The sequence below is a fragment of the Cyprinodon tularosa genome, unplaced genomic scaffold, assembly GCF_016077235.1.
Source record: "Cyprinodon tularosa strain WSP-4 unplaced genomic scaffold, ASM1607723v1 ctg1135, whole genome shotgun sequence".
In the NCBI taxonomy this organism is placed as follows: Eukaryota; Metazoa; Chordata; class Actinopteri; order Cyprinodontiformes; family Cyprinodontidae; genus Cyprinodon; species Cyprinodon tularosa.
This window is the reverse complement of record NW_024037932.1, coordinates 237,534-258,494: the sequence shown is the minus strand read 5'-3', so window position 1 is coordinate 258,494 and position 20,961 is coordinate 237,534. Positions and strand designations below refer to the sequence as shown.

At 50.1% G+C, this 20,961-nt stretch overlaps 1 protein-coding gene across 2 annotated transcripts in view; it reads left to right on the top strand.

The window, feature by feature from the left end:
* Window positions 1-20,961, top strand: part of agap1 (ArfGAP with GTPase domain, ankyrin repeat and PH domain 1) — a 122,155-nt gene that overhangs the window by 32,113 nt on the left and 69,081 nt on the right. For both annotated transcript variants that reach the window (XM_038303344.1, XM_038303336.1), the window contains exons 2-6: window positions 1,581-1,639; window positions 1,721-1,808; window positions 14,709-14,793; window positions 15,075-15,220; window positions 15,525-15,659. In XM_038303344.1, the coding sequence (XP_038159272.1) occupies window positions 1,581-1,639; window positions 1,721-1,808; window positions 14,709-14,793; window positions 15,075-15,220; window positions 15,525-15,659 (513 nt within the window). The remainder of the gene's footprint in view (window positions 1-1,580; window positions 1,640-1,720; window positions 1,809-14,708; window positions 14,794-15,074; window positions 15,221-15,524; window positions 15,660-20,961) is intronic.

Here is a 20,961-nt window from a genome sequence, read left to right as displayed (position 1 = left end):
ACGTCACCCTGAAATTCCTCACATGCTTCCAGAACATTCCTGCTGCAGACGCCAGCGTGATGTCACTTCCTGTCACCCTGTGTCGATGGAGCACCGATTAAGGCCGCTCAGCTGCGGGTTTGACATTCAGAGAATGGAAGCAGACGACAACAGACGGAAAAATAAACGGAAATAAACGAGAAATAATCTGAGGGATTTTATTGATCCCGTTCATTTATGATTTTAATCTGACTTTATTGACTTAGTTGAAGAGTTCTGCCTGGTTCTGGTTCTGACCTGCAGCTGAACCGACCCATCAGCGGCGTTTGATGGTACCGCTGTCGGTTCAGCTTCTCTAAGCCGGTTCTGCTCTCCGGTTTGGACCGGAACCGGCCTGAATCAGGATCTCCTTCCTCCCGGTGGGTTCAGAACATCCTTTGGGTCAGGAAGATGTTTGGCTTCTATCAGAACCGGACCCGGTGAGTCCAGATCAGATCCCCCCGTCCCCCCAGTTAACCTCCAGCCAAACAGGAAGCAGCTGGATCAACATCCTGCCCGGCGTGGAGGATGGGTCCGCCTCAACAGAACCCAGAACAATGCCCGCCTCTGTGCGCCCAGCGGCCAATCAGAACGCTTCTCTCCAGGGAGAACCGGGTCGCTTTGTTCTGGTTCTTTAAATGTTCCTTAAATAAGATCCAGTTTTATTAAAAGTTTGATTTGTTGTGATTTTCTTGTGGGATGTATTGAATGAAACGGTTTCAGTGGATCTGCTGGTCGTTTCCTGTTTCCTGGATGTTTTTCTCATCAGTTGCTGAACAGATGTTGGAGCAGACAGGAGCGCTCACTCTGATCCTAAAACAGCAAATCAATCACATTTCACATTCAGTTGTTTTCAGGATTTATAAACTCAAAACAATTTAACATTTTTTATCTCACAGAGGCGTTTAATAAAGTCATAAAAACACATTCCAGGATGTCCAGCTGTCTTTTGGGAATTCTTTCCCTTTAAACGATAGTTTTCCGCATCCTAAAGGCTGTTTTCACTCACCGCTTATCGATATTATCTATAAAACTTTGTAGATTTGCATCGGCTAGAACTGCCTGGACAGGAATGCGTGTTCTAGATTATTTCAGATATAAAATAGGCAGTTTAATTAAACCATAAATCGCAGTGTTTTCCTGTTTGGTTCTAAAATGATGATGATGATGATGGTGAGCGTTCAGCGAGAGGAAGGAGTCATGTGACCCGCTCTAGTTCTGTTAGATGCAGGCGGTCCCGCTGGTTCTGTTGGCCCAGTCGGGTCGGGTCCGCTCCTCACAGATTGTAGCTGGTCGGTGTTCGTCGTTCCTGCAGAAAACAAACGACTGGATTAGGTTAGATTACAGAAGCAATGTCAGATTATCCAGAATTTATTTGGATTAAATCTGGGTTTGTTTCTTTAATCCCGGTTTATTTTCCTTATATTTGTTTTGTTGGGTTCTGTTCTGTATGCTTGGTCGGGTTCTACAGAGTTCTGGTTCTGGTTCCCCCTCGATCAGAACCGACCAGGACCGGTCAGAACCGGTCAGAACCAGACTAACTGCGGCTTCCTCTGTTCCAGATGCCTTCGTGAACAGCCAGGAATGGACCCTCAGCCGGATGGTACCAGAACTGAAAGTGGTGAGTCCGGCGGTTCCGGTCGGTCCGGTCCGGTCGGCTCGGATCGTCCAGAACTAACCGCTTCCTTCTTCCTCCCCTCAGGGCATTGTGGGTAATCTGGCCAGCGGGAAGTCGGCGCTGGTCCACCGGTATCTGACGGGAACCTACGTCCAGGAGGAGTCTCCTGAAGGTGAGCGGTTCTGGTGTCAGCCCGGTCCGTTTTTTTCCCTGCTTGTGTAGAACATGGATCAGAACCAAGATTGATCCGTTTGGACCTTCCCAGAGTTCTGAACCGGGCCCATCAGAGGAACTACAGAGGTTCTGTTTGGACCTGGGAAGCTTTAGAACCACCTAAAACCCGCCTGGTTCTGATCCGATCAGTTCTCTCCGTTTATTCAGAGAGAAGTCGGATCCACCCAGAACCGACCCGCTGCAGCAGAACCGCACCCTCACTGATCCCAGGTTCTGGTACCGCAGACGGTTCTGATCCGATAAAAAACCCTAAAATCTTCTGAAAGGGAAGAAAATCCAGCAGGAAGCAAATTCCTGCGTCTATAAATACCCGGCTGGGTTCCCATGGCGACCGGTGAGGGGGGGCAGCGGCGGCCAGCGAGCGGAAGAACCGCCGCCGGACCACAAACCAGAACTGTTCTTATTCTGGAGGACCTGGGAGGCTGGGGGGAGGAAGACCGGCTCCGTGGTGCCTTCAGGGACCGTCGGAACAGAAGCGACACATGGGATCCATTAGAGGAAGGAGGGGGGGCTGGTTGGGAAAACCCCCGCCGCTCGGGAAGCCCCGCCCACAGGCTTCCCTCCACTGCGTCTATTCAGCTCAGCTTCTAGCAGGACGGGATTAGATTAAAAAAAGGTTTATTTCAGTTTAATTTGGAATAAAGTCAGAAATCTGAGATTAAACCAAAACGATCCATCCTGGTCCTGCTGTCCTTGTTCTCTGTCCTCCTCCTCTCTCTCTCCTCCTCTCTCCTCCTCCTGCTGTCTCCTCCTCTCTCTCTCCTCCTGCTGTCTCCTCTATCTGTCCTCCTCCTGCTGTCTCCTCTCTCTGTCCTCCTCCTGCTGTCTCCTCTCTCTGTCCTCCTCCTGCTGTCTCCTCTATCTGTCCTCCTCCTGCTGTCTCCTCTCTCTGTCCTCCTCCTGCTGTCTCCTCTATCTGTCCTCCTCCTGCTGTGTCCTCCTCCTGCTGTCTCCTCTCTCTGTCCTCCTCCTGCTGTCTCCTCTCTCTGTCCTCCTCCTGCTGTCTCCTCTCTCTGTCCTCCTCCTGCTGTCTCCTCTATCTGTCCTCCTCCTGCTGTGTCCTCCTCCTGCTGTCTCCTCTCTCTGTCCTCCTCCTGCTGTCTCCTCTCTCTGTCCTCCTCCTGCTGTCTCCCCTTTCTGTCCTCCTTACTGTCCTTCCGGTCCCCCCGCCCCTTTTCTTTTGCCTCCCGGTCCCCCCGGCGTTTTGAGTCTTGTTTGCCCTCCGGGCCCGAACCCGACGTTCTAGTTCTGTTTGGCCTTTCCGGTCCCTCCCCAGTCTTTGGCCACGGTTTGCCCCTGGAGAATCCCCTAACCGGTTCCCATTCCGGGAACCCCGGTGGCCCTTTTAGACAAACCGGCCCGACCGCGTTAGTCGGGTTTAGAACCAAAAACCGGCCAAGGCGCACCGTCCCGCTCCCTTAATCTCATTTGACCCATACCGATGATAAAACTACCCTGATCCAGAGACGGTTTGGTCCGCTGTGAGTACGAACCAAAACCCGGTCACGAAAACCCACCAGGATCATAAACCGGGTTACATTATATAAAACATACGACCCCTAGGCTCTCAAAACCGCTGGAAACAGTCTTGCTAATTCTGAACCAAACGGTCCCGACCGACCCGTTAGTTTGTTAGAACCTTAACGGTCCGACCCGACCCCCCAAGGCCGGTTAGTCTGTTAGAACCATAACCGGTCCCGTCCCGTTAGTCTTTTAGAAACCCATAACGGTCCCGACCGTTAGTCTGTTAGAACCATAACCGGCCCCGACCGACCCGTTAGTTATTAGAACCATAACGGTCCGACCCGTAGTCTGTTAGAACCATAACCGGGTTTCCCGACCCGACCCGTTAGTCTTTTTGAACCATAACCGGGGTCCCGACCCGTTAGTCTGTTAGAACCATAACGGTCCGTCCCGTTAGTTGTTAAAACCCTAACCCGGTCCGACCCGTTAGTCTGTTAGAACCAAACCGGTCCCGATCCGACCGTTAGTCTGTTAAAAACCAAAAACGGTCCCGACCCTTTAAGTCTGTTAGAACCAATAACCGGTCCCGATCCGACCCGTTAGTTGTTTGAACATAACGGTCCCGCCCCGTTAGTCTTTGAACCATAACCGGTCCGATCCGACCCGTTAGTCTGTTAGAACCATAACCGGTCCCGCCCCGTTAGTCTGTTAAAACCATAACCGGTCCCGACCCGACCCGTTAGTCTTTAGAACATAACGGTCCCGAACCGTTAGTCTGTTGAACCATAACGGTCCCGACCCGACCCGTTAGTCTATTAGAACCATAACCGGTCCCGCCCCGTTAGTCTGTTAGAACCATAACCGGTCCCGACCCGACCCGTTAGTCTGTTAGAACCATAACCGGTCCCGACCCGTTAGTCTGTTAGAACCATAACCCGGTCCCGACCCCGTTAGTCTATTAAAACCATAACCGGGTCCCGATCCGACCCGTTAGTCTGTTAGAACCATAACCGGTCCCGACCCGTTAGTCTGTTAGAACCATAACCGGTCCCGACCCGACCCGTTAGTCTGTTAGAACCATAACCGGTCCCGATCCGACCCGTTAGTCTTTTAGAACCATAACCGGTCCCGACCCGTTAGTCTTTTAGAACCATAACCGGTCCCGACCCGACCCGTTAGTCTGTTAGAACCATAACCGGTCCCCCGACCCGTTAGTCTGTTAGAACCATAACCGGTCCCGACCGCCCGTTAGTCTGTTAGAACCATAACCGGTCCCGACCCGACCCTTTAGTCTGTTAGAACCATAACCGGTCCCGACCCGTTAGTCTGTTAGAACCATAACCGGTCCCGAACCGACCCGTTAGTCTGTTAGAACCATAACCGGTCCCGATCCGACCCGTTAGTCTGTTAGAACCATAACCGGTCCCGACCCGTTAGTCTGTTAGAACCATAACCGGTCCCGACCGCCGTTAGTCTGTTAGAACCATAACCGGTCCCGATCCCGACCCGTTAGTCTGTTAGAACCATAACCGGTCCCGACCCGACCCGTTAGTCTGTTAGAACCATAACCGGTCCCGACCCGTTAGTCTGTTAGAACCATAACCGGTCCCGATCCGACCCGTTAGTCTGTTAGAACCATAACCGGTCCCGACCCGTTAGTCTGTTAGAACCATAACCGGTCCCGACCCGACCCGTTAGTCTGTTAGAACCATAACCGGTCCCGACCCGACCCGTTAGTCTGTTAGAACCATAACCGGTCCCGACCCGTTAGTCTATTAGAACCATAACCGGTCCCGACCCGTTAGTCTGTTAGAACCATAACCGGTCCGACCCGACCCGTTAGTCTGTTAGAACCATAAACCGGTCCCGACCCGTTAGTCTGTTAGAACCATAACCGGTCCGACCCGACCCGTTAGTCTATTAGAACCATAACCGGCTCCCGAACCGACCCGTTAGTCTGTTAGAACCATAACCGGTCCCGATCCGACCCGTTAGTCTATTAGAATCCTAACCCGGTCCCGACCCGTTAGTCTTTAGAACCATTAACGGTCCCTCCACCCGTTTGTCTGTTCCTTACGTCCCCCCGTTAGTCTGTAGACCTTTACCGGTCCCGATCGTACCCGCCCGTTGTCTGTTAGATCCATAACGGGTTTCCCGTCCCCGTTAGTCTGTTAGACCATAACCGGTCCCGATCGACCCGTAGTCTGTTCATTCGGTCCCGCCCGTTAGTCTGTAGAACCATTACCGGTCCCGATCCGACCCGTTATGTCCTGTTAGAACCATAACCGGTCCCGACCCGTTATCTGTTAGAACCATAACCCCGGTGTCCCTCCCGACCCGTTAGTCTGTTAGAACCATAACCGGTCCCGATCCGACTTTAGTCTGTTAGAACCATTAACCGGTCCGACCCGGGACCCGTTAGTCTGTTAGAACCATAACCGTCCCGACCGTTAGTTATTGAACCATAACCGGCGCGACCACCCTTAGTCTGTTAGAACCATAACCGGTCCCGATCCGACCCCGTTAGTCTATTAGAACCATAACCGGTCCCGACCCGTTAGTCTGTTAGAACCATAACCGGTCCCGATCCGAACCCGTTAGTCCTGTTAGAACCATAACCGGTCCCGACCCGTTAGTCTGTTAGAACCATAACCGGTCCCGATCCGACCCGTTAGCCTGTTAGAACCATAACTGGTCCCGACCGTTAGTCTGTTAGAACCATAACCGGTCCCGATCGACCCGTTAGTCTGTTAGAACCATAACCGGTCCCGACCCGTTAGTCTGTTAGAACCATAACCGGTCCCGACCGACCCGTTAGTCTATTAGAACCATAACCGGTCCCGATCCCGACCCGTTAGTCTGTTAGAACCATAACCGGTCCCGACCCGTTAGTCTATTAGAACCATAACCGGTCCCGATCCGACCCGTTAGTCTGTTAGAACCATAACCGGTCCCGACCCGACCCGTTAGTCTGTTAGAACCATAACCGGTCCCGATCCGACCCGTTAGTCTGTTAGAACCATAACCTGTCCCGATCCGACCCGTTAGTCTGTTAGAACCATAACCGGTCCCGACCCGACCCGTTAGTCTGTTAGAACCATAACCGGTCCCGACCCGACCCGTTAGTCTGTTAGAACCATAACCGGTCCCGATCCGACCCGTTAGTCTGTTAGAACCATAACCGGTCCCGACCCGACCCGTTAGTCTGTTAGAACCATAACCGGTCCCGACCCGTTAGTCTGTTAGAACCATAACCGGTCCGATCCGACCCGTTAGTCTATTAGAACCATAACCGGTCCCGACCCGTTAGTCTGTTAGAACCATAACCGGTCCGATCGACCCGTTAGTCTATTAGAACCATAACCGGTCCCGACCGACCCGTTAGTCTGTTAGAACCATAACCGGTCCCGACCGACCCGTTAGTCTATTAGAACCATAACCGGTCCCGACCCGTTAGTCTGTTAGAACCATAACCGGTCCCGACCCGACCCGTTAGTCTATTAGAACCATAACCGGTCCCGACCCGTTAGTCTGTTAGAACCATAACCGGTCCCGACCGACCCGTTAGTCTATTAGAACCATAACCGGTCCCGACCCGTTAGTCTGTTAGAACCATAACCGGTCCCGATCCGACCCGTTAGTCTGTTAGAACCATAACCGGTCCCGACCCGTTAGTCTGTTAGAACCATAACCGGTCCCGATCCGACCCGTTAGTCTGTTAGAACCATAACGGTCCCGACCCGTTAGTCTGTTAGAACCATAACCGGTCCCGATCCGACCCGTTAGTCTGTTAGAACCATAACCGGTCCCGACCCGTTAGTCTGTTAGAACCATAACCGGTCCCGATCCGACCCGTTAGTCTGTTAGAACCATAACCGGTCCCGACCCGTTAGTCTGTTAGAACCATAACCGGTCCCGATCCGACCCGTTAGTCTGTTAGAACCATAACCGGTCCGATCCGACCCGTTAGTCTGTTAGAACCATAACCGGTCCCGACCGACCCGTTAGTCTGTTAGAACCATAACCGGTCCCGACCCGTTAGTCTGTTAGAACCATAACCGGTCCCGATCCGACCCGTTAGCTTTAGAACATAACCGGTCCCCCAGCTACCCGACCCGTTTAGTCTATTAGAACCATAACCGGTCCCGACCCGTTAGTCTGTTAGAACCATAACGGTCCCGATCCGACCCGTTAGTCTATTAGAACCATAACCGGTCCCGACCCGTTAGTCTGTTAGAACCATAACCGGTCCCGATCGACCCGTTAGTCTGTTAGAACCATAACCGGTCCCGACCCGCCTTAGTCTGTTAGAACCATAACCGGTCCCGATCCGACCCGTTTAGTCTATTTAGAACCATAACCGGTCCCGACCGACCGTTAGTTTTAGAACCCCCCGGTCCACCACCTTAGTTGTTAGAACCATAACGTCCCGACCCGACCCTTGCTATTAGAACCATAACGGTCCGACCGTAGTCTGTTAGAACCATAACGGCCCACCAGTTAGTTTTAGAACCTAACGGTCCGACCGTTAGCTTTAAACCATACCGCCCGACCCGTTAGTCTGTTAGACCATAACGGTCCCGACCGACCCGTTAGTCTGTTAGAACCATAACCGTCCCGACCCGTTAGCGTAGAACCTAACGTCCCGACCGACCCTTGTCTGTTAGAACCATAACCGGTCCCGACCCGACCGTTATCTGTGAACATCCCTCCCGCCCGTTAGTCTATTAACCAAAAACCGGTCCCGACCCGAGGTTAGTCCCCCGCCCCTTCTTAAACCATAACGTCCGACCCGACCCGTTAGTTGTTAGAACATACCGGTCCCGCCCTTAGTCTATAAACATAACCGGTCCCGACCCGTTGTCTGTTGAACCATAAGGTCCCCCCCTTTTAGTCTGTTAGAACCTAAGTCCGACCCCCGTAGTCTTTTAGAACATAAACGGGGGGTTTTTCCCCGGCCGTTTAGTTTAGAACCATAACGGTCCCGACCCTTTAGTCTGTTAGAACCATAACCGGTCCGACCGTTAGTCTTTAAACCATAACGGTCCGACGTTATCTGTTAGAACCATAACCGGGTCCGACCGATTGTCTGTGAACCTACCGCCGCCCCCCGTTAGTCTGACCATAATCCACGTTATTATTTAATTTAACATTAGTCTGTTAAACCATAACGATCCATCCGCCCGTTAGTTTTGAACCTCCTTTCCCACCCCCTTAGTCTGTTGACCATACCTCCCGACCCGACCCTTATCTGTCCATCCGGTCTCCCGCCCGTTGTCTGTTCCATAACCGTCCCGTCCACCCTTACTGTTCCTATCTGGTCCCGCCCTTGCTGTTTAGAACTTAACGGTCCCGTCCGACCCTTTGTCTGTAGACCATCCTGTTCCCCGACCCCGTTTTCTGTTAGCCCTCCGGTTCCCTCCGCCCTTATCTGTTAGAACCATAAACCGGTCCCCATCCACCCTTTTACTGTTAGCCCATAACCGGTCCCCCGTTCTTCCTCCGGTCCTCCCCTGCTGTGAACCTACCTCCCGGCGACCGTTTCTTTAACCATACGTGGATCCGAGTTTGTCTGTTACCATTCTGTCCTTCCCCGTAGTCTTTAGACCAACGGTCCCCCGCCGTAGTCTGTTAGAACATACTCCGCTCGAACCTTAGTGTTAGAACATAACCGGCCCACCACGTTAGTCTGTTAGAACCTAACCGTGACCCGACCCTTGCTGTTAGCCATAAGTCCCGCCCGCCCTTTCTATTAGACCTTACGCCATCCCCCTTTAGTTATTAGAACCTAACGTCCGAACCGTTATCTGTTGAACCATACCCCGATCCGACCCGTTATCTATTAGAAACCAAACCGGTCCCGATCCGAACCCGTTAGCCGTTAGAACTAACCGGTCGACCGACCGTAGTCTATTAAACCATAACCGGTCCCGAACCCCGTTAGTCTGTTAGAACCATAACCGGTCCCGACCCGACCCGTTAGTCTATTAGACCATAACGTCCGGGAGTTCTGTAATCCGTACCCTTAGTCTGTTAGAACCATAACGGTCCCGACCCGTTAGTTGTAGAACCAAAACCCGGTCCCGACCGACCCGTTAGTCTTTAGAACCATAACCGGTCCCCCGACCCGTTAGTCTGTTAGAACCATAACCGGTCCGTCGACCCGTAAGTCTGTTAGAACCATAACGGGTCCCGACCCGCGTTAGTCTGTTAGAACCATAACCGGTCCCGATCCGACCGTTAGTCTGTTAGAACCATAACCGGTCCCGACCAGCGAAACCACGGTCCGTACCTAGTCTGTTAGAACCATAACTGGTCCCGACCCCGTTAGTCTTTAGAACCATAACCGGTCCCCGACCCGTTTAGTCTTTAGAACCAAAAACCGTCCCGACCCGTTATTTTAGCTATCCCAGACCTTTTCTTAACCATAACCCGTCCCGACCCGTTAGTCTGTTAGAACCATAACCGGTCACCCGACCCGTTAGTCTATTAGACCATAACCGGTCCCGCCCGACCCGTTTCTGTTAGAACCATAAACCGGTCCCGACCCGACCCGTTAGTCTATTAGAACCATAACCGGTCCCGACCCGTTAGTCTGTTAGAACCATAACCGGTCCCGACCCGACCCGTTAGTCTGTTAGAACCATAACCGGTCCCGACCCGTTAGTCTGTTAGAACCATAACCGGTCCCGACCCGACCCGTTAGTCTATTAGAACCAAAACCGGTCCCGACCCGACCCGTTAGTCTATTAGAACCATAACCGGTCCCGACCCGACCCGTTAGTCTATTAGAACCAAAACCGGTCCCGACCCGACCCGTTAGTCTGTTAGAACCATAACCGGTCCCGACCCGACCCGTTAGTCTATTAGAACCATAACCGGTCCCGACCCGTTAGTCTGTTAGAACCATAACCGGTCCCGACCCGTTAGTCTGTTAGAACCATAACCGGTCCCGATCCGACCCGTTAGCCTGTTAGAACCATAACCGGTCCCGACCCGTTAGTCTGTTAGAACCATAACCGGTCCCGACCCGACCCGTTAGTCTGTTAGAACCATAACCGGTCCCGATCCGACCCGTTAGTCTGTTAGAACCATAACCGGTCCCGACCCGACCCGTTAGTCTGTTAGAACCATAACCGGTCCCGACCCGACCCGTTAGTCTGTTAGAACCATAACCGGTCCCGATCCGACCCGTTAGTCTATTAGAACCAAAACCGGTCCCGACCCGACCCGTTAGTCTGTTAGAACCATAACCGGTCCCGACCCGACCCGTTAGTCTGTTAGAACCATAACCGGTCCCGACCCGACCCGTTAGTCTATTAGAACCATAACCGGTCCCGACCCGTTAGTCTGTTAGAACCATAACCGGTCCCGACCCGACCCGTTAGTCTGTTAGAACCATAACCGGTCCCGACCCGTTAGTCTGTTAGAACCATAACCGGTCCCGACCCGTTAGTCTATTAGAACCATAACCGGTCCCGACCCGTTAGTCTGTTAGAACCATAACCGGTCCCGACCCGTTAGTCTATTAGAACCATAACCGGTCCCGACCCGTTAGTCTGTTAGAACCATAACCGGTCCCGACCCGTTAGTCTATTAGAACCATAACCGGTCCCGACCCGTTAGTCTGTTAGAACCATAACCGGTCCCGATCCGACCCGTTAGTCTATTAGAACCATAACCGGTCCCGACCCGTTAGTCTGTTAGAACCATAACCGGTCCCGATCCGACCCGTTAGTCTGTTAGAACCATAACCGGTCCCGACCCGTTAGTCTGTTAGAACCATAACCGGTCCCGATCCGACCCGTTAGTCTGTTAGAACCATAACCGGTCCCGACCCGTTAGTCTGTTAGAACCATAACCGGTCCCGATCCGACCCGTTAGTCTGTTAGAACCATAACTGGTCCCGACCCGTTAGTCTGTTAGAACCATAACCGGTCCCGATCCGACCCGTTAGTCTGTTAGAACCATAACCGGTCCCGACCCGTTAGTCTGTTAGAACCATAACCGGTCCCGATCCGACCCGTTAGCCTGTTAGAACCATAACCGGTCCCGACCCGTTAGTCTGTTAGAACCATAACCGGTCCCGACCCGACCCGTTAGTCTGTTAGAACCATAACCGGTCCCGATCCGACCCGTTAGTCTGTTAGAACCATAACCGGTCCCGACCCGACCCGTTAGTCTGTTAGAACCATAACCGGTCCCGATCCGACCCGTTAGCCTGTTAGAACCATAACCGGTCCCGACCCGTTAGTCTATTAGAACCATAACCGGTCCCGACCCGTTAGTCTGTTAGAACCAAAACCGGTCCCGACCCGTTAGTCTATTAGAACCATAACCGGTCCCGACCCGTTAGTCTGTTAGAACCATAACCGGTCCCGACCCGTTAGTCTGTTAGAACCATAACCGGTCCCGACCCGTTAGTCTGTTAGAACCATAACCGGTCCCGATCCGACCCGTTAGCCTGTTAGAACCATAACCGGTCCCGACCCGTTAGTCTATTAGAACCATAACCGGTCCCGACCCGTTAGTCTGTTAGAACCATAACCGGTCCCGACCCGACCCGTTAGTCTATTAGAACCATAACCGGTCCCGACCCGTTAGTCTGTTAGAACCATAACCGGTCCCGACCCGACCCGTTAGTCTGTTAGAACCATAACCGGTCCCGACCCGTTAGTCTATTAGAACCATAACCGGTCCCGACCCGACCCGTTAGTCTATTAGAACCATAACCGGTCCCGACCCGTTAGTCTGTTAGAACCATAACCGGTCCCGACCCGACCCGTTAGTCTATTAGAACCATAACGGTCCCGACCCGTTAGTCTGTTAGAACCATAACCGGTCCCGACCCGACCCGTTAGTCTATTAGAACCAAAACCGGTCCCGACCCGACCCGTTAGTCTATTAGAACCATAACCGGTCCCGACCCGTTAGTCTGTTAGAACCATAACCGGTCCCGACCCGACCCGTTAGTCTATTAGAACCATAACCGGTCCCGACCCGTTAGTCTGTTAGAACCATAACCGGTCCCGACCCGTTAGTCTGTTAGAACCATAACCGGTCCCGACCCGACCCGTTAGTCTATTAGAACCAAAACCGGTCCCGACCCGACCCGTTAGTCTATTAGAACCATAACCGGTCCCGACCCGTTAGTCTGTTAGAACCATAACCGGTCCCGACCCCGACCCGTTAGTCTATTAGAACCATAACCGGTCCCGACCCGTTAGTCTGTTAGAACCATAACCGGTCCCCGACCCGTTAGTCTATTAGAACCATAACCGGTCCCGACCCGTTAGTCTGTTAGAACCATAACCGGTCCCGATCCGACCCGTTAGTCTATTAGAACCATAACCGGTCCCGACCCGTTAGTCTGTTAGAACCATAACCGGTCCCGATCCGACCCGTTAGTCTGTTAGAACCATAACCGGTCCCGACCCGTTAGTCTGTTAGAACCATAACCGGTCCCGATCCGACCCGTTAGCCTGTTAGAACCATAACCGGTCCCGATCCGACCCGTTAGTCTGTTAGAACCATAACCGGTCCCGACCCGTTAGTCTGTTAGAACCATAACTGGTCCCGATCCGACCCGTTAGTCTGTTAGAACCATAACCGGTCCCGATCCGACCCGTTAGTCTGTTAGAACCATAACCGGTCCCGACCCGTTAGTCTGTTAGAACCATAACCGGTCCCTCCGACCCGTTAGCTGTTAGAACCATAACCGTCCCGATCCGACCCGTTAGTCTGTTAGAACCATAACGGTCCCGACCCGTTAGTCTGTTAGAACATAACCGGTCCCGATCCGACCCGTTAGTCTGTTAAACCATAACCGGTCCCGACCCTTAGTCGTTAGAACCATAACCGTCCCGATCCGACCCGTTAGTCTGTTAGAACCATAACCGGCTCCGACCGTTAGTCTGTTAAACCATAACCGGTCCCGACCGACCCTTAGCTTTAGAACCATAAGGGGGGGGGGGGGGGGGGGGGGGGGGGGGGGGGGGGGGGGGGGGGGGGGGGGGGACTTAACCCGTCCCATTGAAAACTGACCTACGTCCAACCCCCCGTAGCGTAAACCATACGGTCCGACCCCCCGTTTAAAAACCTCCCGATCCGACCGTTAGTTTAGAACCAAACGTCCCCACCTGTAACCTGCCCCCCGTGCAGACAAACCCCCCACCCCGGTCAAGACCCCCCCCCCTTGTCTTTAGAACCAAAAAGGCCCCCGACCGTAGTCTGTAAACCAAACCGCCCGCCCGTTAGTCTGTTAGAACCAACCGTCCCCCTTGTTAAAACCAACCGCCACCTTTTAAAAACCTACCGCCCGACCTTAAAAACCAAACTTCCACCCGACTGTTAGCCTAACCTCCCCCGACCTTAGCAAACCCCACCGTTATCTGTTAGAACAACCGCCCCCCCTTTGTTTTTAAACCTCCGCCCGACTTTAAAACAAACCGGTCCCGACGACCTAACTTTAACCAACCTTTTGACCTATTAAAATTCCAACCCTTCCGGAAAAACCTCCGGGCCCCCTTTCTGTGAACCAAACCGGTCCCACCGCCCCTTAGTCTTTAAACAAACGGTCCGACCCTTAGTGTTAAACCAAACTCCGACCGACCTAGTCTTTAAACCAAACCGTCCCCCTTAGTCTTTAGAACCAAACTCCCCCCGTAGCTTTAGAACAAACGTCCGACCCGTTTCTGTTAGAACCTAACCGCCGCCCGTAGTCTGTTAGAACAAACCCGGGCCGACCCCGTTATTTTAAACTAACCGCCCCAACCCCCGTTTTAAAAACCCCCGTTATTTAAAACCGCCACCCGTTAGCTTTAAACCATAACGGTCCACCCTTAGTCTTAACCATAACGGTCCCGACCCTTAGCTTTGAACCAAACGCCCGCCCTATTTGAACATAACCGTCCCGACCCTTTTTAAACCCCGGCCCACTTTAAAAACTTCCCCCTTTGGGAACCTAACCGGCCGACCGACCGTACCTTAACAATTCCCCTTTTTTGAACCAAACCGGTCCCGACCCGTTGTTGAACCAAACGGCCCCCACCGTTAGAAAAAACCGGCCCGACCCTTCTTTAAACCATAACCGGCCCAAACCCCGTTAGTCGTTGAACCATAACCGGCCCCCGAACCCGATTTTTTGTTTAAACCCAAAAACCGGATCCCAAATCCACCCTTAGCTTTAAAAACCAAAAACCCCGGGTCCCAAACCCGTTAGCTGTTGAACCAAAACCCCTTTTCCCCGATCCGACCCGTTACCCCTGTTAGAACCAAAACTGGCCCCGGGACCCTTTAGCCCTTTTTTAAAACCCCAAAACCCGGGTTTTGGGACCCAAGCCCGGGTTCTGTTTGGTACTTTTCCCTCTTTCAGGAGGACGCTTCAAGAAGGAGATCGTTGTGGACGGCCAGAGCCACCTGCTGCTGAAGAAGATAAAGGGGAGGACCCCCAAGGCCAGGTGAGAAAAGGGACCGGACCAAAACCACCTCCAGAACCCGGGACCGCGGTTTCCCGTCTGCGGCGATTGGGGGTTTCAGGAGGGAAACCCGGGGTTTTCCTGATGTTCCCCCGGATAAGGAAAAAGGGGACCCTCCTCTTGTTTTCAGCAGGGGGGGGAAAAGTGGGTCAGCCCCACAGGGTTTTCTGGGGGGGGCCCCCTTTTTCCCTTTCCCCTCCCCTCCCAAAGCCCCCTTTTTTTTCCAGGCCCGGGTCTGTTTTTTTTGGTTTGGACCTTTGCAGTTTGCTCTGGGGGGTTGGAACCCCGTGGCCCTTCTCGTCTTCACCTGGGGGACAGAATCAGTTCCAGACGATCTACCACTACTACAGCCGCCTGGCGTCCTACAGGAACACCGCCGAGCTGCCGCTGGTTCTGGTCGGGACCCAAGGTTCTGCAGAAACACTCACACACACACACACACACACACCCCAAAAGCGAACCAAAAACTAAAGGCCCTCGGGCCGCCCTCTGGGGGCCAAAAATGGCACTGAAACCCCATCTAGTCCAAACTGTCAGGACAAAAACTCCCCCACAAGGGGCCCCCAACGCTCCCCCGGGAAGTTTCCCCCTCCCCTTTTTCCGGCAGCCAAAACCCCTTTGACCATACCAAAGACCATCAGGCCAACCAAAAAGGAAAGGCGGTACCCCCCCCGCTTGGACCCCCCCGGTTTTCTTCCCTTGTTCCCCTCCAGACGCCATCAGCTCCACTAACCCCCGGGTGATCGACGACAGCCGGGCCAGGAAGCTCTCCAACGACCTCAAACGCTGCACCTACTATGAAACCTGCGCCACCTACGGCCTGAACGTGGAGCGGGTCTTCCAGGACGGTAAGAACCCCCCACCCCTTCACCCCCCCGGTCCTGCGGGAAGGTGACATTGGCCGTCATCAGCGATCCTGGGCCGGCCGCAGCCATCCGGCCGCTCTTAATCACACCCCCCCAATTTAAGAAACCCCTTAAAATTAAAGGTATGCTCTTTTAGCCCCGACCAAACCCCAAATTAAATTTTTTTATCATAGCAAGTTGGAGGGGGGGGTTCAAAAAAGGGAAACCGGACATTAGAGGGGTGGGGGGGGGCCAGGGTTTCCATTTAAGGGGGCCCTCTCCCCGGGACATGCGGTCCGGTTAAAGTTCCGAAACTTCATTCATCAAAAAACTCCGCTAAAATTTTGGGTTACTTTTTCCCCGTTTGGTGATAGCATTTTTAGCATTTCTAACCACACATGATGCCTTGCCCCATGTTTCATCCAACATCCACCGTAGGTTCCGTCCAAACCAAACCCATGCAATAAAGCCCAGTGGGTTCCCAAAAACCGGAAGGCCCCGGGCCCCTTTTTTTAAAACGTCCCCAACTCATTAATAGCTAAATCACATCCCAGCGGCGCCCCGAGGTTTTTATTTAACACTTTTAATTGAGAGCAAGGGTTTGGCAACGCAGGGGTTTAAGGGGACTGCTGCACGGTGGGGAGGGCAGCTGGGGAAAAACCCAAACGACCCTTTTAAGCTTGTAAATGACATTAAAAAAATTTTTTTGTTGGAATTTCTTTTTTTTAAATGAAAAAAAATTTTTAAAAGGGGGTTTTAATTTGAAAAAACCCCGGAAGCAGATCAGGAACTACATTTCTGCTCGGTTTTGGGTTTTCCCTTTTGGGGCAGTTTGGAAGGGGTTTCCAGAGGACCAAGCTCCCTTCCCCTTTTCGGTCCTGCAGGGGGGCAGGCAAGGCCTCAAAAGCCAGGCCCAAGGAGAAGGGCCCCTTAATCTTTCCCCGGGGGGGGGGGAAATGGGGGGGGGGGCCCCCCCTGTTTTGGGCCCCTTTGCCCTGCTTTGAGTTTTAATCTCTTTTTTTTCATTTTCTAATCATCCCAGCAGAACCCAAAGGGGAAATTTTTCTCGCTCTCTGTGGTTTGGGTGGGGGTTTTTTAACCGCGGGCTGATCATCTGCAGCTGGCTCTATCTGTGTAGGGCGTTCGGGGAAAAAGTGACATCTATGCTTCAAATTTTCTTTTTTGTAAAGGCTGTTTTTTTTAAAAAGAAACCATTTAAAAAGAAGAGTCTACGGGAAATTTTTGATCTTTTAAAAATGGGGTTCCCTTCTGTCAGGGGAGCCCCGGGCAGGGGTTTGGCTATGATGTCCCCAAACCAAAAAACCAAATCAGGGTTAAACAATGTTTACTAGAAAAAGTTTTTGGGAAGAACAGAAATTGGGAAATTCCCTTTTGCATGAATGAAAAAAAGGCTAAAATTAAACGGGCAGAACAAATGAAAAATGTGATGGGAAGTTTCCCAAAAAAAACTTCAAATTTGCAGAAAAAAAATTAAATTTCAGGGGGGGGGAAATTAAAGTTTTGTAGGGTAGAACCCTTTTTGGGGCATAAAATGGCAGAAAACAAACTATCAAAACCCCCCCAAAACCCCAAACCATACAAAAATCAAAAAAATTGCTTGAATGTGGGGGGCCTAGAAGGGCCCTTAAATTTAAAAATGTCTCCCAAGTTTCAGAAAAAATTATAAAAGAATTTTTAAAGGGGGGGCCACCTACTCCCAAAAAACTTTGTAAACCCGTTTATGAATTAGAAAGCAAACAGAAAAGTTTTAATTTCCGTCCAGAAAATGAGCAGAATAAAAGCCAAAGTTCACAGCATAGGGCTGAAAAGTTTTAAAATTACCCAAAATCAAAAAGAAATTGCAAAGAAAAACTTAAAATCTTATCGGGTTTTGAAGAAAAAATTTTTTAGTTTAAAGGGATGGGAAGAAAAAAATGTTTAAAAGGGTTATTAAAAAAAAGTATCCAAAATTTTGAAATCATATGGGGAAATGTCAAGACTTGGAAAAACAATTTGAAATGTTTTTAAAAATTTTGTGGGTTTTGATCAGCAAAAAAGAAAACATTGTCACCCTTTAAAGGGGATTGAAAATTTAAAAAAACTATGTAAAAAACGGGCCCCATGAAAAACAGAGGAAAGGAAAAGAGGGGTGAAGCTTATGGAAAAAAAACAAATTTCCCATTTAAGGAGCTGAATTTATCAAAAAAACAAACCTTTTCATGTTTAGGGAGCCGCTGTTTTAAATACACACCTTTGGCAGGCTTAGCCGCATTTTACGTTTTTAGCAATCCCTTTATTACATTGTAAATTTTAAGAGCCTGGTTAAGAAAAATCCACTGGGGTTTGTTTGGGGTCAACGGGGCCCTTTTGGAAAGTGTAATTTTTAAAAAAATTTGGGTTGAGTTTGGGTCATAGCAAACACCATACGGCCCCAATGAATAGTGTTTTAAGGAAGAGGCTTTTATTTTTGTGGGTTTCCCCTTTTTAGCCCTTATTTTGAAAAGGCTATCATGGGTTTGTGTGTAAAGGGGAAGGGGTCATGCCCAGCAGTGATATAGAATCCTTTTTCTAAATATGAAATCACTTGTTTTCCCATGTTTTTTTGGGTGAAAGTTTGCTGTATTAGAGCGAAAAAGGGAGACTTTCTTTGGGAAATTCGCTCTGGGGTGTTTTTTAAAAAGGTCCCAAGAGTCTAATAGAAACAACCGGGTAAAGTTTGGGGGTTCAAAAGGCTGACCATTTCATCAATTAATACATAAGTAAAAATATAAGGCTTTTATTTTGTGGGTTTCATGGAGCCCTTTTTTAAAAGTCTAGCAGGTTGTGTGTTTGGGGTTAAAAGTGGTAAAAACCCCAGAAATTGATATTTAAAATATTTTTCCAAATCCTTAAATCACTTTTTTCCCCCCTTTATTGGGGCAGAAAGATAAATGCAAGGGGAAGGTTTTTTATTTTGAAATTTGCTGGGGGGTTTGTTTTAAAAACCCCCCCTAGAGTAAAAATTTTTAAAAAAAATTCGTTGGTTTGGGTTTCATAAGGGTTTGAAGCCATATTTTGGGGGAAAAAAAATTGGAGTTTTTAATTAGGGCTTTTATTTTAAAAGGGCCCCCGGGGGAGTCTTATTTTGAAAGCCTATCGGGGTTTTGCGTTAAAGGGGAAGGTCGGGCCAGAAACCATATTTGTTCCACTTCCTAATTTTTTAAATCGGGTGTTGTCCCCTCCTTTAGATTAAAATTCCCTTTTTAAAAAGTTTTTGGAGTAAAATCCTTTGAAGCACGGGTTCCCTTTAAAACAACGTTAACGACCTTTTCCAAATTGCCCGAGAGACATGCCCCTTCACTTTTCCGTTAAAATTTCCTCCCCAAGGCGTTTTTTGAAGGGGGAATTTCATCTCCAAACCCGGCCCGGTTTTTCTGAAGAAAAACCCAAAAAGGGTTATCCAAAAAATTCTTTAAAGTCAAAAAAAAAAGGGGCTATCCTTTGCTCCAATTGGGGTAACTTTCCCATGGCTGAAGCTCTTTTCACACCCTTTAAAAGGGAAGGAGAAATAAAAGGGTTTTGGGAAATCCTGCTGGTCTCCATTAAAAAAACAAGGAGTTCCAGGGTAGAGGTGAGCTGTCAAAACCCAAAACTTCCCCCCGAACAAACGAGTGGTGAGCCAAAACGTAAAAGGTATTCAAAAAATTTTTTCACCGTGGACATAAAGGCCATCCTTCGCTTGACGGGTGCCCAACTTTAAATGTTTTTTCAAAAAACAAAAGGGCCAAAGGGTTTGACAAGTAAAAATGTGAAATTTTTTCGGGTTTTGAGGATTTTTCTCAAATCCCCGTTTTCCTATGCACGAACAAGTTAGCTAAACAGCTAAACCATAAATGATATCGAAGAAATTCCTTCAAAGTGAGTGCTAGAAGGGTCTGAAGATGTTCTATACCAAGTTTCATGTTAGTACATCAAATAGTTAAGAAATGGGAGCGATACGAAAATATGTATCGTTTTGGATTTTGTCTGTGATCTTTGGAAAGTCTCTCATTGGATTGGGGAAGTGTGGACTTCTTCGTGGTCTGGGCCAAACTGTCGGAAAACTATAAATGCCACACAAATGAGGGTTACATTTTCTAAATCCTGATAAAAATCCCTACATTTTGATGTATAATTTATTTCAATTGAGTGAAAAATGAGGGAGTGAGAAGAATTTGTTCGGAAAAACCAGAACAGCTCAAAAGCTAGAGCACGCACTCTAGCAGTTGAAGAATTCCATCCATAGACTTCCATTATAAATCTGAAAATCTGAAAATTTTCTTTTAAAGTTTGAAGCTTCACTGAAGCAAAACTGTAAAAGTTAGCAAAAAGCTGAGTTAAACAGTAATAGCAGAAAGATACGAAAACATTTTAAAAGTTGAATGGTGTTTCTAGCTGAAAGTATGCTGAAGTAGTTAAAGGTCGAAGACGATAAAGTTATAGCTGAATTTTGCTGAAATCTAAGAATTCTACATGCATTTCAATGGGACAAAAAAAAAACGCAGAAAAAGCTGAATATCACGAAAACTACAAAAAATATCTTTACCAAAAGACATAGCAGAATTCCCCTGAACAAGCTGAACGTTTTGATACCAAAATTGTTGAAAACTGTGGGACTAGTTAGAGTCAGAAAATTTTAAAGTGAACAACAATAAGTGGGAATGCATAAGCATTCCCACTTGATAATGAAAAAGCATCATAGAAACACAGGAAATTTACCATCTAGAGATGGAACTGTTGCTCTCAGGTCTCTGACTGTCAGGCAGAAGCAGACGATCGGTCTCTGACTGTCAGGCAGAAGCAGACGATCGGTCTCTGACTGTCAGGCAGAAGCAGACGATCGGTCTCTGACTGTCAGGCAGAAGCAGACGATCGGTCTCTGACTGTCAGGCAGAAGCAGTCGATCGGTCTCTGACTGTCAGGCAGAAGCAGACGATCGGTCTCTGACTGTCAGGCAGAAGCAGTCGATCGGTCTCTGACTGTCAGGCAGAAGCAGACGATCGGTCTCTGACTGTCAGGCAGAAGCAGACGATCGGTCTCTGACTGTCAGGCAGAAGCAGACGATCGGTCTCTGACTGTCAGGCAGAAGCAGTCGATCGGTCTCTGACTGTCAGGCAGAAGCAGACGATCGGTCTCTGACTGTCAGGCAGAAGCAGACGATCGGTCTCTGACTGTCAGGCAGAAGCAGACGATCGGTCTCTGACTGTCAGGCAGAAGCAGTCGATCGGTCTCTGACTGTCAGGCAGAAGCAGTCGATCGGTCTCTGACTGTCAGGCAGAAGCAGTCG